Here is a 16072-nt window from a genome sequence, read left to right as displayed (position 1 = left end):
ATTTTCGCCATATATACTTGTTTTACCATTCTTTCGTCGTCCATTCGTTCTACGTGACCAAACCATCTCAGAGACCCTTTCTTAATCTTATCAATTATACTTGTCTCAGATTTACACTCTCGCCTGATTTCATCATTCGTAACCCTGTCATACATTGATTTCCCACAGATTCGTCTAAGAGATCGCATTTCAACCGCGTTCACTCGGCTTTCATCCTTCCTCTGCCAGTTCCATGTTTCACTTCCATACATAAGTGTTGGGACTAAAAAATCTTTACATATTAGTATAAAAGTGGAAAGAACAGAAGAGTATTTTTAAATATGAAGATAGAAATGCATTTTACATAAAAAAGGAGCAGAAAATAAAAATAAATTAAAAAGATTAAGAAAAATAAAAATAAATAAAATCATCATTATATATTAGTAGAATGTATATGGGAATACATAATAAAACATACATATATTGCAGTGGAGAACACGCAAATGCAATGAAATGCATGATAAATAAAAAATAAATAAATAAAAATAGTAGTTTTGGATTTTTTTTCGTATTTATACCGGTGAAATTCTAATATGTGATTGCGCAGCAGGATTATACGCCGCAAAACGTAAATACTTTGACATTGAACATTGGGTGTTCACGGATGTTGCATTGTGATCGCGAATACGACAAAAAAACATGTGAAAAATTGTTATCGCGTCGCTTATTAGCACATCGATAGTTATTTGTGATTGAGCTGCTGGACGTCCGTTTCAGAACCACGGAACGTGAACATGAGTTGGGACGACACACGGGAGCTGGCAGCCGATAGCATGCATGGAGGCTCTTTGTGGACACGTCACATCATATTATGACGATTAAAATTTTATTTATTTTTATTTTATTGAAATAAACCGCACTTAGTGCCTTTTACATATTAGTTACAAATACAATTAAATAAACATAAATGTAAGCATAATGAGGAACTTCAGCCCTACAGGAAATTGGATACAAAAAATGTTTTCTTACGCGGGGTAAAAATTAGAGCATTAAATTGTAGTGTAAAGTTTCTTGAAAATGTACAGAAAAAATAATAAAAAATATTTTGATAAAAACGCACTACTTTAAATGACGTCACTGGTTCATGTGAATCGACCTATGATCTGAGAGCTATGGAAGATTTCCGGTCTGCTTGTCGCTTCTGGACCAATGGGAAGAACTGAATGAGAATAAGCGGAAATGAACCTCTGACGTTACACGCGGAGTTATTTCAGAAATACAAAACTTTAAAAAATCGTAGCACCGATAATACGTAAAAATGTAAAAAAATATGTAAAAATTTTAAAAAAAAATTGACTTAGTTTAACAGTCTATTAACAAATAAAAAATTTGAAAAAAACCACTGAACTTCCTCATTATAAGAGTAATACAGATCATTAATATTAATTAAAAAATTAAGAAATTCTATAAAAGATAAACTATATAAAATAATAAAATATTACCAGTTATAGAATTATCGATAAAAAAAAGATAATTTGGTATTAGAAATACTTTGAACCAGTTTAAAAAAAAACTAAGAAAACTATTTTGAATAACATTAAAAAAATATAGATAAAATATATATTATTTAAAACTAATACTTAGGTAAATAGTATATATTTGTGTATAAAAATATGTAATGATGTAAAAAAATGATGAAGAGAAATATTTTGTACTTACAAATTAATTCAAGAAAAAAAAATGAAAAAAGAAAAAAAAACACTAATAAAGAAAATAAATATTCAGACTACTAGTGACACCTATCGGAATGACAGCCAAACAAAATGGTTTAGTTCATTGTAATATTTACAAATAAGTTATTAATTAAAAATACTTGGTACACTTCCACTTATTTGTTTGATCAATTAGCGCTTTCACTCTCTAATGGGCATCTTCAGACTGATGAATGTTTTGCAGTGTAAGGATAATTTATATAAAACTAAATATTATCATAAGTGTCGGTACCTACATTAAAAAAATACTCTGAAAGAGATACAATACGCATTATTTCAATGAAACAGTGGGACAAATTATTGAAACATATAACAATACCTAATAGTTCTAGATAACTTTTTATATATTTTTATACCATGTAGTATTGTTCAAAATTATTAAAACTTCTTTATAAGTGCTTTTTTCATTTCTTTTCTTGATTTTATTTATAAGTTGAAAATATTTATTTTTATAATTTTTTTTACATCATTATACAGGGTGTTCATTAAACCCTGTCACATCCGAAACCACGATGATCAGTATGAGCAAGAAGACATATTGGCACATTAAAATATTTTTTTAGAACGAATAAAACTTAAAAAAATAAAACATCAAAAAAAGGAATCGGTTGCTTACTTCTGCAGGGGTGAAACGAGGAGGGGGAAGGGGGGAGTCTGACACTGCGCCGCGCTCCCCTCACTTCTCCCCTGCGGAAGTAAGCAACCATTTGTTTTTTTTTATTAAAAAAAAAAATCTTTGTTCTAAATATTTTTTAAAATATGCCATTATGTCTTTTTGCCTATACTGATCCTCGTAGTTTCGGATGTGACAGAGTTTAAAGAACACCTGTGGTCCAAAAACTCTAAAAAATGAACTGTTTAGCAAACTAGTTGTAAATAATATATCGATAAATCGGGTTGTGGTCCTGTGGCTAGTGTCTCGGACTCACGGACCAAAAGTCCGTGGTTTGAATCCCACTCTACCCCAACTCGATTCCATTTTCTAATAGTGAGTTATTTACAACTCGTTGAAAATGGCCCTCAAAATTAAATATTTGGGTAAATCATAAGAACGCAAATATTTCTTTTTTTTATAAAAAAATAAAAAAATAAATTTAAAGTTAATCTAAAGAAATTTTTTGAACTCGTGTAAAAACAACATTAAATTTTAATTAGTATGAGTGTATTATTGTTTTATGTTTATTTTTTATATATCCTATGTTTTTATTTTTCTTTTCATGTACTCGTATTAAAATTATATAAACTCTTATAAATAAACAACTAAAACAGTGTAAGTCACTCTCCAAGCACAAGAGTTAGTCTTTTCTTTTGGAGAGTTACAGTGATAACATTTACTAGATGTGTAAAAGTAGTTATGTTTAGAATTTTACAAAAAACTTGTACTTTTTTTATGAAATTTATGAATAAAAAAAATATTTATGTTTCTGTCCCCTGTTAAAATACTTAGATCTTATCTCCAAAATATGTTAAGAATAGTATAAAAACTGTAAATGTTGTAAACAATTCACCAGTCTTGAAGATGCCTACTAAGGCGAAAGTGCTCGTTGGTCAAAATAATAAAAAGTAAAACTAAACCAAGAAGTTTAATTGATAAGTTCATTTACAATTTTATCATAATCACCAACAAGAATTGTCAATAAATAATTTTAATAAAAAAAGAGAAATTTTTTTACTGACACTATTGAGGAGGTTCGAAACATTCCAATTATTTGCAACAGAGAGGGAAAACATTTGTGAGAAGGTAATATGGAAGTCTAGGCGTTTACAGGGCTTATGGCCACAATATTATTTTTGGTATGTGTATATATATTTACATATTTATACACACACAATTCTGGGTTTTATCCCAAGGGGGAGTAGGTATACTTTTATTTATATCACTACAGAGATGGGTAGAATTTTTGTTTCAAGATTATGGATATTCGAGCGTTTACAGGGCTTATGACCTGTCATAGGTTGGGTTCAAGTAGCCACTTTTATGTAGATACTACAACATGCCGTACAACAGCTACTTAATAAGCGGAATGGGGAATGTTGTAGTATCTACATAAAAGTGGCCACTTGAACCCAACCTATGACAGGTCATAAGCCCTGTAAACGCTCGAATGTCCATAATCTTGAAACAAAAAGTCTACCCATCTCTTATGGCCTGTAATCGGCTAGGTTTATGAAACAATTAAACAACAAAAAAGCGCCTAGATTAAGCGTTTAGGTTGTAAAAAATTAAACACTGCGGGTTTGATCGTTCGTTTGATTTATTTTAGAATATCAGATTTATTATATTTTCAATGCCATATATTCAACAGTTTCGCGGCCGGTGTAGCCAAAGTCGACCCCATGGACATCTCTGTAGTCCTTGTAGGTAATTACGCACAGCACTTCGAAGCCGCTTCTCATGGCCAGGATTTGTGAAGCTTTTGCGGTGAACACCGTCCCTGTTACTTTCAGTCCGACAGCTTTGCACAGCGGGATCCTGAAAAAAAGTCAAACGAAGATTCATAGTGCTTTGTTCAGTTAAGAACTACTACCACTACTACTACCATCACGCCATTTCCCCGTAGGGGTAGGCAGAGAGAATGGACCGCCACACACGTCTATCCTGGCATACACTCCCAGCCTCTTCCACATTCATACATCTTGTCATACATGCCCTTCGGTTCTGTCTGCTTTTGACATGACCAGACTTAAGATTTTGGTTTATCTAATCATGCCACGTCTTCCTTGGTCGTCCTCGTCTAACGTTGCCGTTCATTTTCGCCATGTATACTTGTTTTACCATTCTCTCGTCGTCCATTCGTTCTACGTGACCAAACCATCTCAGAGACCCTTTCTTAATCTGATCAATTATACTTGTCTCAGATTTACACTCTCGCCTGATTTCATCATTCGTAACCCTGTCATACATTGATTTCCCACACATTCGTCTAAGAGATCGCATTTCGACCGCGTTCACTCGGCTTTCATCCTTCCTCTGCCAGTTCCATGTTTCACTTCCATACATAAGTGTTGGGACTAAAACTCCGTTGTGCACTGCCAGTTAAGAAACGTTGTAATAAATGAAAAAAGATGTATGAATTTTGAAACAGTTATTCTTCCGAAACAGTTTCACAAAAAATTAAACTGTTCCTGGATAATGGAAAATGGAAACATGGAAACTTTGAATTATTTAATTTATCTTTATACAAATTTAAATCATTACTTTTGAATCACTTCTTTTCTAAATTATAAAAATGTACAAAGTGTTATACTTGTTTTACTGTTTTTTTTTATTTTTATTTTTATTTATTTATGACAAAATACAAGGTTTTTTTAACTTTACATATTACATTATATTACATATTTTATTTGTACGAAATATTCCCAATCAGCAAAAGTGCTGGTATGAGGGGATATTTTATATAATATTTTTTTTATTTTTTTTTTTTATTTATTTATTTTTCAAAAATATTTACAAAATATTCTTAAATTAAAGTCCTGCTGAGTTGCATACATACAACTCGTCAGCAGGTTCTTATAAATTACATTAATTATTTACACTTAGCCTACATAACAATAATTTTATTTGAAAAACAATTACAGGTTACATTTTGAAAAATTAAAAACTATCACTAATACAAAAAACTTTTTTCTAATAACCATAATTTGAGCAAACGTCGAACTCCTGTATTTAACTCAGTATTTTTAATATTGTTTGGTAACATATGAAATATTTTAGGTATACTGTATTGGAGTGTCCTTTTGCCATATTTATTGCAGTATCTAGGAACAGCTAGCCCTTCCATACTAGTAAACCTGGTGTTGTAATCATGTACCAACTTGAGTTTATACTCGGAGTGCGACGCATGCTGACAAATTAATTTGTACCAAAGTAGAGCCCTAACAGATAATTTATTTACAGATTTATACATTGATGATATTGAAATATTTTGTCTCTGGCGGTATACATCTTTATGTAGTAGCAATTTGATCATAGAATTTTGCAAGGTTTGAATAAAATTAATATTAGTTTCACTTGATAACCCCCAGGAAGTTATGGCGTATCGTATAATTGATTCAGAGAGAGATAAATAAATAATTCGTAAAGTATTAACAGGGACATAATATTTTAATATGTACATTCTATTACTAATTGCTCTTAATCGTTATTTTATCGACTTTTTATTTAATAACACAATAGTTTAAATAAAAAGTCGATAAAATAACATCACATATCACTCGTCACACGGGCTGTAAGAACTATTTTATTGAGGTGTTTTTTAAGTACGTACATGTTTTGTATATTTTTTAGATCATTAGAAAATGAATCGTAAAAATTGATTGCTGTATACAAAAAACTGTTTCGTTTTCTGTTGGTCCTAGGTTGTTCGCGAGTTAAATTATTTGATGCTCTTGTATTTATTTTATGTATGTTGTAGTTAAAATTAAATTTAATATGTGTCTTTCTTTTTCACCATAAAAATCAGTTTATGTTATGTTACATCGCCTCTGTTATTTCAATGCTTTTTTTATATTTAAACACTTTATTTATTGTTAATTTGCTGCATACCTATGTAATAATTCCTTATTTAATTTTTCTTTATTATTTCTTTATTTTCTGCTGATTTTATTTAATGTATGTATATTTTCTATACTGTGTTCAGGTGTTTTGTTTCATTTATAATTGTTTTTCAATATTATTTTATAATTTGTCATTGGAGTAAGCCGTCGAAATAAATAAACAAATAAATATTCGTTACATACACTTTCATAAGTCACATTAAAAAAGCACAATAAGAAGGAAAAATACACATGATGATTTGAATATTTGTATATTTATTTATTTGTGAAGTGTTTATATTTTATTGATCAACTCAAATACACTAAAAAAAGATAGAAAATATATACTTTTCAAAATTATAGATTGAACAATTTTGTGTTAACACTTTGAGTACCAGTCGAATACACATACAATTTACCCTGTGCACTGCCGTGGCGAGCCGTGATTTATTTTATAGGTAATCTATTAAAAATGTTCATTAATTTGTACTACATATAAGTACTTACATAACATGTAAGTAATGTAATTATAAATTACTACTTTTTCTGTGGTTCTGTGAAAATCAACTAAAACAACAATTATTACTAACCACGCGATATACGTAGCTTTATTCTACACTATTTTAATAGAATACTAAACTCATACAAAAGTTTATTATCACATACCACAATGAAATTTAGCAAATATTTTCATTATGATCTGTCATTGACAGTACTGTCAAGACTTGAGCACTGGTTGATTTCTTTTAAAATGAATAATGCCTAAAACGGCCACTGCGAACGCCACCTGTCCTATGTGATACATAATATGTCAACGGTATCCCATCAAAGAAAAATAGTCCTTCGGAAATAATGTTCGAAATACTAGTTTCCAAATAGAGAACCTTCTAAAAATATTTGTAATCTGCAAGTTTGTTTTAGTACTAAAAAAGCCGACTTAGGTTAAAGACGAAAAATACAGTGTACTTTTTTGTATGGAAGAATAAGCTGAGGTAATCGGCTAGTTTTATCGTTTAGTGAGAATGGGCTGGGCGCTGGCGCTGGGCGCACTTCATAGATATTTTTTTTTAGAAAGATATAAACGGTGATTTATAATAAATAACAATTACTTTATATATATTTTCCCATAAACATGGTTACTATAAATTATTATAATTTAAAGTCAAATATAATGGTAAGCTGTGCATAATCGCTTACTTTGACGATTCGCCCCTGGTGCCCGGCCCATTTTTGTGAAATTTCATGCTTTGGGGAGGGTTTCTTAAACGTGTCATAATTATGAAAATACCGTGTTAAATCAATTATTTATTTGAAACAATTTAATAATTCATTTTTGTATGATAGTTTTGCCAACATTGGCTTTTATAGAGAGCCACATTGCAATGTTCGCACATAAATATATAGCGTCTCACTCCTTTTTTTGTGCTTGGTATCCCGGATCCGTGTAAACACGTGATTATAATAACCATCCGTTGTGTCCCGGTCCCGTGTTTTCACGTAGTTTACCAGCAGCAAAAAAGTACTAATAAAAGTCACTAGATGTCAATAAAATGCACTTTTTTAGACAGCTGGTAAACTACGTGAAAACACAATACCGGGACACAACGCATGGTTATATAATCACGTGTTTACACGGCTCGGGGATACAAAGTGTTAAGTCCATCAGAGATTTAGGAGTTGTTTTGGACTATAAACTGACATACAACGAGCATGTAGATAATACAGTCAATAAATCACTGAAATTACTTGGCTTCATTAACAGAATATCCACAGATTTTACTAATGTCTGTACACTGTACTATCAAAACTCTTTATTGCTCGACTGTTCGCCCTCTTCTATAATATGCCTCCTACGTGATTATAATAACCATGCGCTGTGTCCCAGTCCCGTGTTTTCACGTAGTATACCAGCAGCAAAAAAGTACTAATAAAAGTCACTAGATGTCAATAAAATGCACTTTTTTGGACAGCTGGTAAACTACGTGAAAACACGGGACCAGGACACAATGCTTGGTTATATAATCACGTGTTTACACGGCTCCGGGATACAAAGTGTTAGGAGATTGTTCCATTTCAAAATAGGAAAAATTACCCGTTTGCGATCCGAGCAACCATGCTACATTTCTTAGAAAACGGTGTTGGACAGACTCGATATGGTCAATATGAGTCCTGTAGAATGGAGGCCAAATAGGAGAAGCGTATTCTAGATGAGGTCAAACTTGTGAGATTCATTTTAGATTTAATATTTTTTTATTCATATAAATACATGTATATATATTTTTTTTTAATAACGTATCCCTAACTCTATGAGGCCAAGAGGCCTGTGCTGAGTTGGGATACAACATAATGGAAAGTGGATGCATGCACATAAAAAAATTAATAAATAAACATCTAGACAACACGCTTAATAATATATAAATCTATGCAATATCTCGCAGCAGTCTCCTGCAATGGTCTCTTCCCTTAGACAAAATCCAAACTTACACTTACACTTCTCCTGAAAATGGTTTTCGTTTTGGAGAACTTAATATGTTCATCCAGGACATTGAACACTCTTGGGGCCACAAAAGAGAAATGGATCTGAGCAAAAGTCGTATGTGTTTTTGGTATTAAAACCTCGTACGAGTATTCTGTTGGGATCTTCTCTTCTAACTGCATGTCAAGAAATGTGTCAATGACGCTTTTAAAAAATGTCTTATTTTTATTTCTTTAAAATATTATCAATGTGTTCACGATAGGAGAGTGCCTAGGGAAGTGATCTCTCCGCTGCATAATTTTGACCCATTTCACATCTGACTTTGATAGTCAGATACGTGGTCATCCTCTGGACAAAAAATAAGAATCAATTGGTGCTGAAGAAATGGATAAATATTCATACCTTGCTTTCAACAGTTCGATCCCAATATTTTGTCTGCGATAATCCTTGTGAACTGACAGACCATACGCTGTTAAGTATTCTTCAACACCATAATGTTTGAAAATATCTGCTTGTTTAGTAATGATGCTCAAACCATCCAGCAAAAATTGCAATTTCGATTTGAATTTTTCCTAAAATTGTAACTACAGGTTAAAATAATTACAAATCAAAATGTATTTTATTAAAATTTAATTCTTTCATTAGAGCCAACACAGTTAAAGATATTGAACTGGAACTGATCAAAAAAGTAATAGATGTAGACATGAGAACATCAAAACGTTAGTGCAAATGATTATGAGGGATGATCATTCAAATATGCTGGATAAGAGGACACGCTGGTATCGTAGGAAATGAGAGAGCGGATGAATGAGCAAGATCCGCAACTTGTAAAAGAACGGCACCTTTCTTCTCAGAATTTCCCCTTAGCTTTGCTAAACGCTGTATAAAACAAATACGCAGCAGCGTTGGGAGGATCATTACCGCGCTTCTTCTACAGGTAAAATCACTAAACCCAACGCTGGCTGATGCGGCAAACTTCCGTCATCATTACCAAAGTACTTTTGAAACGACCCAAATTGTCACCGGACACGGAGCTATGAGAAGTTACCTATATAGGTTTAAATTTAGGAATGATGACTATTGTCCATGCGATGATATTTCTTCACAGAGTATCGAACATCTGTTATTTCAGTGTCCATTTTTCAGTTTACAACGCCATAATCTTGAAGCAGAATGCAGGAAAGATGGAATATCCTTAACAGATATCCACACTGTAGTTAAAAGTAGTTATCACGCGCCATTGTTCTTGAACTTTGCAACAATGGTGATTGGACTCATAAAGGTAATGAACCAAAATCAGTGATGGAACATCCCATTTCCAAGACAAACAAAAACGATTTTTTTCCGAGTACCATAGCCTTGTACATGACACGTAAGGCTACTAAATACAGGGGTCCAAATATATATTAAAAAAATAAAAATATTATGAGACTTAATTTAACAATAATGGACGAATTGAATCATGATCTATTTAACTCTTAGAAGACTGTGGTAAATAATCCCTTTGCGTGCGGTGATGTAACATCGTGTTACCACTAGTAAAAGACGGAATATTCTAAAGTTCAGACATTTTGAAAAAAAAAAAAACATGGAGACATACTGTTTAATAATTCCTTTTTCATTATTTATGCAAATAAACATATACTTTAGTCCTGTTATAGCAAAATAAATTAAAAATACTCCGCTCATGTTACGCGCGTGCGTCCCCCCCAACGGCATCAACCGACTGAAGACTGAATTTGTTTTAGACAACACTCACCGCAGAACAGCGTCTCTGTCTTCCTTGTTATGACTTCTATCTTTGTGCTCTCTCTTGTATAAGGTATCTGTATAGATGTGTTGCTGAATTAGTGGACATTCATTCTTCGCGTAGCAACGAAAAACATTTTTTTGTATTAACATTTAGCATAGTTATACCAATTTTACTTTCCGAATCCGGTGTGAGAATGTCAATTTGAATATTACAAAAAATACGAATTCATTAATTAAAATAAGAGAGATATATAAAGTCTTATGTCATATGTCGACTAGTGTGACATCAAAGCCACACAACAGTTAAACCCTTCAAATGCAATATTTATCAGCAAAAGTTCCTTACCGATTCTTTGTCGTCTACACTAGCCAATGTCGTTACATTTGCCCCAACAATGACAGGCTTGCCATTTAGTATACAAACGTCGCCTTCACTGGTCTCCAGTAAGCACACGAGACCTAATCTATGTGTCAAAGCTTTTGTCCACAGTGCATTAATATCTTTAACAGCATTTTCATCTGATTTCATTGCTGAAATTGAAAAAATATAAATAAAAGTCAGAAATTCTCTATTCTCCAACCTAAACTATCATTATAATATTTATCAATGCGGTCATCCACTTTTTGTTTTGCCGTTTTGGAGAGGTAACTCGAGCCTAACAGATCCGCTAATACCCGACCCCGTTCGGAATTTTCCGTAATCCATCCGAAGTGGCTTCGTAAATAGCAGGCGTGTCGGATGGAGATAGTTGACGCGTTATCCACTCTAGTAATAACCCAAACAAATCTAATTCTTTTACAGGACATTTGTGACGTACCTGAGATGCAGTAATGAAGACGAGAATGTTCATATTGAGTAACCTCAGCAGGCAATTCTCATGGGCGATTTTGTGACGTTCACCATCATCATTCCCTTTCCGCAGCTAATGGTGCATAGGGCACTGCATAAGTATACCAATTGCAGCGTATCTTGATATTTTTTGGTTACACGAAGGCGAGATGATCAGTTTTCACGCTTCGGGTACCAGTCTAGGGACCATGAAATATTTTAGTGTGAAAACCCCTTTGAATAAATATTTTATATCCACCATGTCGGGAATCGAGCCCAAGACCTCTTGCATGGTAGGCAAACGCGCTGACCATTACACCACGAGGCCGGCGTTACAAAATAAAACAGCGCTAATTAATAACGATATTCTGGAAAATCCCGAATGCGAGGCGTATTTGCGAGTGATACCGAAGCTTCCCGAATAGATAACGCGTCCATTCGGGATGCTTCGGTATAATAACATAAAAGATCTGCATCTGCGGCTGTGAAAGTCAAAGAAATTAATTCGTCTAATTCGTTCTTTTTTTTTTCAAGTGAGAATTGAGGTCATCTTGTATTTCCCTGACTGTCAGCAATTTGACATCCGCGCTAGATAATCAGTATTTCGGATATTTTGTTGTATACTTTCAAGAAATACATGATAAACATTCTGTATTAAGCTTCTGGACTTTTTACAACGACTTAAACGAGCACTAAATAAATAGTCCGAGTCTTGTCTTGATGTTCTTTATGTTTGTCAATGCTTCACTTCCTCTTTTTTGATGTTTTAAACTATTCTTGTATTGTAATATTAATACCCTATCAATTGTAAAAATGGATAATATCCGTAAATAAATAAATAAACCCTAAGACGACAGTAGGTCAGATGATAGGTCCTACAAAAATAATTAATATTTTAAATAATGAGCGTCCAAAAATCTGTCCTTGCGGTATTCCTACGTTTTCTATGTAATAATCAATCTTAGTGGTAACATAATAATAAATATTTTACACTTACACACTCCTCGACACATCGGCTCGTTTTCTAAAAAGTCGTCTGCCATGAATTCCACGACGTCAGCTGAAAAATCAGGGCATACATCCTGGATGCGATACTTTAATCCGCTTGGTCCTGTAAACCTTCTGTATACCAAAGGGTATTCATCTTCTTTGATAGACCGCTTCCATACCATCTACATTGAACCAAAAATAAACGTTTTTTATGCAGATGAAATTTTTTTTGTTTACCTTGGCTTATTGTCCAAAAATACAAAATTAGAAATGTGCTGTTCCTTGATCAGCACAGCAGAAACTATAGCTTGCATGTGCATGCAATGTCCCAATCGTGTCGTATTATAAACTCGAGACAAGATCTGGACTTTTTCTAGATTTAAACAATAATTTAAAAAAGCAAAAAGCACCACTTGCTTAGTTTAGAAGATCGCCGTCTACTATTAGACATAGGGGTCCTTCATGACATACTTAGTGGACGCCTTGATAGTCCGGCTCTTATGTCGGAGTTATCATTAAATGTCCCTGGCTACCGCATCCATCACACGTCTAGCTCTCTATTTCATGTGTCAACAGTTCGTACAAACTATGCCCAGAACTCTCCACTTATACTTCTCTTCAGTACAATTTGAACTTTCCCCTTATTGATCTGTTTGATTGTAACAAATTAACATTTAAAATGCGTGTTTTACACACTTTTTCTTCTTATGTCTATAATAAAATCTAATTTTATCTCTAATTCCTTATATTTTATATGTTTTTGACACTTGTGGAATAATACTTACACACATGTCCACCCTCGTTTTAATTATAACACCTACTCACCCACCCTCTCACACACTTACGCTCACACAAACACACTAGCATGTATTGTACAAGTATTTCATGTATTTCTGTGGATATCTGTCATTGTTTGAAAATAAGATAAAATAAAATAAAATGAAATAAAATGAAATAAAATGAAATAAAACGAAATAAAATGAAACGAAATGAAACGAAATGAAACGAAATGAAACGAAACTAAACGAAACGAAACGAAACGAAACGAAACGAAATGAAACTAAATCAAACGGAATGAAACGGAATGAAACGGAATGAAATGGAATGAAATGGAATGAAATGGAATGAAATGGAAGGAAATGGAATGAAATGGAATGAAATGGAATGAAATGGAATGAAATAGAATGAAATATAATGAAATATAATGAAATATAATAAAATAGAATAAAAAAGAATAAGAAAGAATGAAAAAGAATGAAATATAATAAAATAGAATGAAATAGAACAGGACAGAACAGAACAGAACATAACATAACAGAACATAACAGAATAGAATAGAATAAAATTCTATGATCTTGTCTTGAGGTAGTAATTATATATTTTTTTTGTTTGGACATGCTTAAAACATTGTTAAGATTATTTTACTTTGACGATAGCAAACAAGATCGAGTTGCGCTACAATTGCAGTGCCCTATGAACTTGAATATGTTCAGATAAGGGAATGCTGATGATAATTATTTTTGTTTTACATAAATAAGTGTGTATGTGATAGACGTAACAGAATTAATTAATCAATATTTATCCTTAGGTATGCAAATATAAAGCATGTTGTTTTTGTGAACTTTCAATTCCTTAATTCTTGAATATTTTATGTAAATACCGTTTTTTTACACCAGAATTAACATACGTGCGTGCGCGTGATTTACATTTAACTTTCGTAAATTTAATAAAAGAATTATCAAAATAAATACTCTAAATATTAACTTATTACTGAAGATATTTCTACCTAAGCAACTATGGCGCATTTTCACGCTAAAACAATACTCACTTACAAATTCAAAAACTATTCTTACTCAAATGAAAGCCATAACCCCTACATCACATACAAATAATATAATCACTAGATCCTCAACACAAAGACCACTTAAACTAATACAAACTAATACCACTTTCGGGCAAAGGGATTTTGAGTATTATTCAATTAAAATCTTTCACTTACTATTAAAACAATTAGTAACGAGAAAATGTTCAAAAAGGCTATAAAAAATGGATAGTGGAGCTAGGTAGAAGTAAAATGGATTGTCTCATTCGCCCAAACCAATATTAAATCAACTGCTCCTCAAATGTATAGCTCATGTTATGTTTTTATTCTTTCATTGTGCGTTTTGTAATATAAATAATATAGATTTACATAAATTAATTATAAACATAAATACGAAGTGTTTAAAATTGTCTGAATATTTTGTTAATTACTCCTATATCTGTTTATTAAATTAGTCTTCTTTGTTTATTCTCAAATTTAAAAATATTTATAAATAATAAAATTATTGTTAAGAGTCCTCGCGTCCTCGGCACGGGTGACCCCAGTGAGGTCAGATTATTTATCATAGTTTACACTAAATAGAGGTATTATTATTTAGTAATTTAACTTTTTTCATTTTTTATTTTTGTTTTATTGCTCAAAAAACTTTTATTATTTAAGGGCTAATGTTCAATAAGTTTTTCTGGGTTATTATGCCGTGTGTCGTTCGTACTCTCTACCGACGTTTCGGATCGCGTTACAGCGTCCATCATCAGGGTTGATGTGAGGTTGATGATCAACATCAACCCTGATGATGGACGCTGTAACGCGATCCGAAACGTCGGTAGAGAGTACGAACGACACACGGCATAATAACCCAGAAAAACTTATTGTGCATCTTAACGGCCGTGAAAATCTAAGAAGTTTAATCAGGGCTAATGTTGTATTATTTTTTTTATTATTATTAGCTAGTTATTCTCAACTTTACTGTGTTATATTTATATTTAGTACGTAAGATTTTCTTTTGGTTATTGCTATCTTTATTTAGAATTGTTATGTTTCTTTTTAATTTTTAGTATTATATGTTTACTAGATTGTTTAGTTTTAATTATTCTATTATTTCATACTATGTACTACATGATTATTGTGCACTGCTGTGATTATTTATGTAAATTATAATTCTTTTGTGAAAGGTTCTTTGAACCGTTAATGTCTAAATAAATAGATAAATAATGGAAAAAAATATGAATAAATAAAAAGTTGTATGTTTAAATATGAATAAAACCACTGTACTTTCGCGTGAAATTAAAATTAAAAACTTCAAATTTATTTTTTACTCTCTGTTAACGATCGGGATACTTGGCAACCCAGACGACTGTAGTTCGGATAAAAGGAGTTTTACAGTAACACGCGCAAAATTGTTTTATTTACCTTGAAGTTTTTCACTTTATGCCGTCGTTTGGAGCAGATTTATAAAACAACTAACTTGATGACGGCATTTTACTCTTAACTAAGCAATTGAATTATTTGATCTCTGAATGAAGCACATAGATTTAAATTAGTTGTAGTGCGTTCGCTGTAAAATATACAAAATAAATTAAAGTACAATGCAAATAAATTTATCGTAATAAGAGCGTAATTTACGTACAATATTTGAGTTTGTCCAAATGTTCGTAGACAAAATACTGGATCTCACCCCCTTGGGAGTCGTTAAGATTAACAAATTACAACAGGGAATGAGAATACCTCAAAGAAGGGAATATGGAAGTCTAGTTATTTACAGGCGTTGCATAGAACGTGAAATAATTCCGTCAAATGATCTCTTCACAACAATAAAGGTTTCAGCTCTTTAACTTCACTAAAATCAACAGATGGAAGAATTGAAGAAATATGGATGTTCAAGCAAAATGGTGGATGTTACACAGTGTGTAAAGTGG

The 16072-nt window shown here is 32.2% G+C and overlaps 1 protein-coding gene across 1 annotated transcript; it reads right to left on the bottom strand.

Annotated features, from left to right (window-relative positions):
• Window positions 1–3988: 3988 nt before the first annotated feature.
• On the bottom strand, window positions 3989–15675 carry LOC148271719 (uncharacterized). The gene is made up of 5 exons (XM_088241019.1): window positions 15567–15675; window positions 12342–12516; window positions 10862–11046; window positions 9166–9335; window positions 3989–4224 (listed from the first exon to the last, which is right to left on the bottom strand). The coding sequence occupies exons 2-5, from the start codon at window positions 12514–12516 to the stop codon at window positions 4029–4031; spliced, it is 726 nt and encodes a 241-aa protein (XP_088097145.1). The 5' UTR covers window positions 15567–15675; the 3' UTR covers window positions 3989–4028.
• Between the last annotated feature and the right edge of the window lie 397 nt (window positions 15676–16072).

The sequence above is a fragment of the Micrasema longulum genome, unplaced genomic scaffold (genome assembly GCF_059751315.1).
Source record: "Micrasema longulum isolate JH-2025_06_02 unplaced genomic scaffold, ASM5975131v1 h1tg002698l, whole genome shotgun sequence".
Taxonomy (NCBI): domain Eukaryota; kingdom Metazoa; phylum Arthropoda; class Insecta; order Trichoptera; family Brachycentridae; genus Micrasema; species Micrasema longulum.
This window is presented reverse-complemented; position numbering and strand designations above follow the sequence as displayed.

Excerpts from the sequence above, each read along its gene's own strand:
- LOC148271719 (XM_088241019.1), bottom strand. The coding sequence starts at position 12,516 with ATGGTATGGAAGCGGTCTATCAAAGAAGATGAATACCCTTTGGTATAC. Across the intron at positions 9,336-10,861 it reads GTGTAGACGACAAAGAATCG|GAAAAATTCAAATCGAAATT; the intron begins GTAAGGAACTTT and ends TTACAATTTTAG. Across the intron at positions 4,225-9,165 it reads ATCGAACTGTTGAAAGCAAG|GATCCCGCTGTGCAAAGCTG; the intron begins GTATGAATATTT and ends ACTTTTTTTCAG.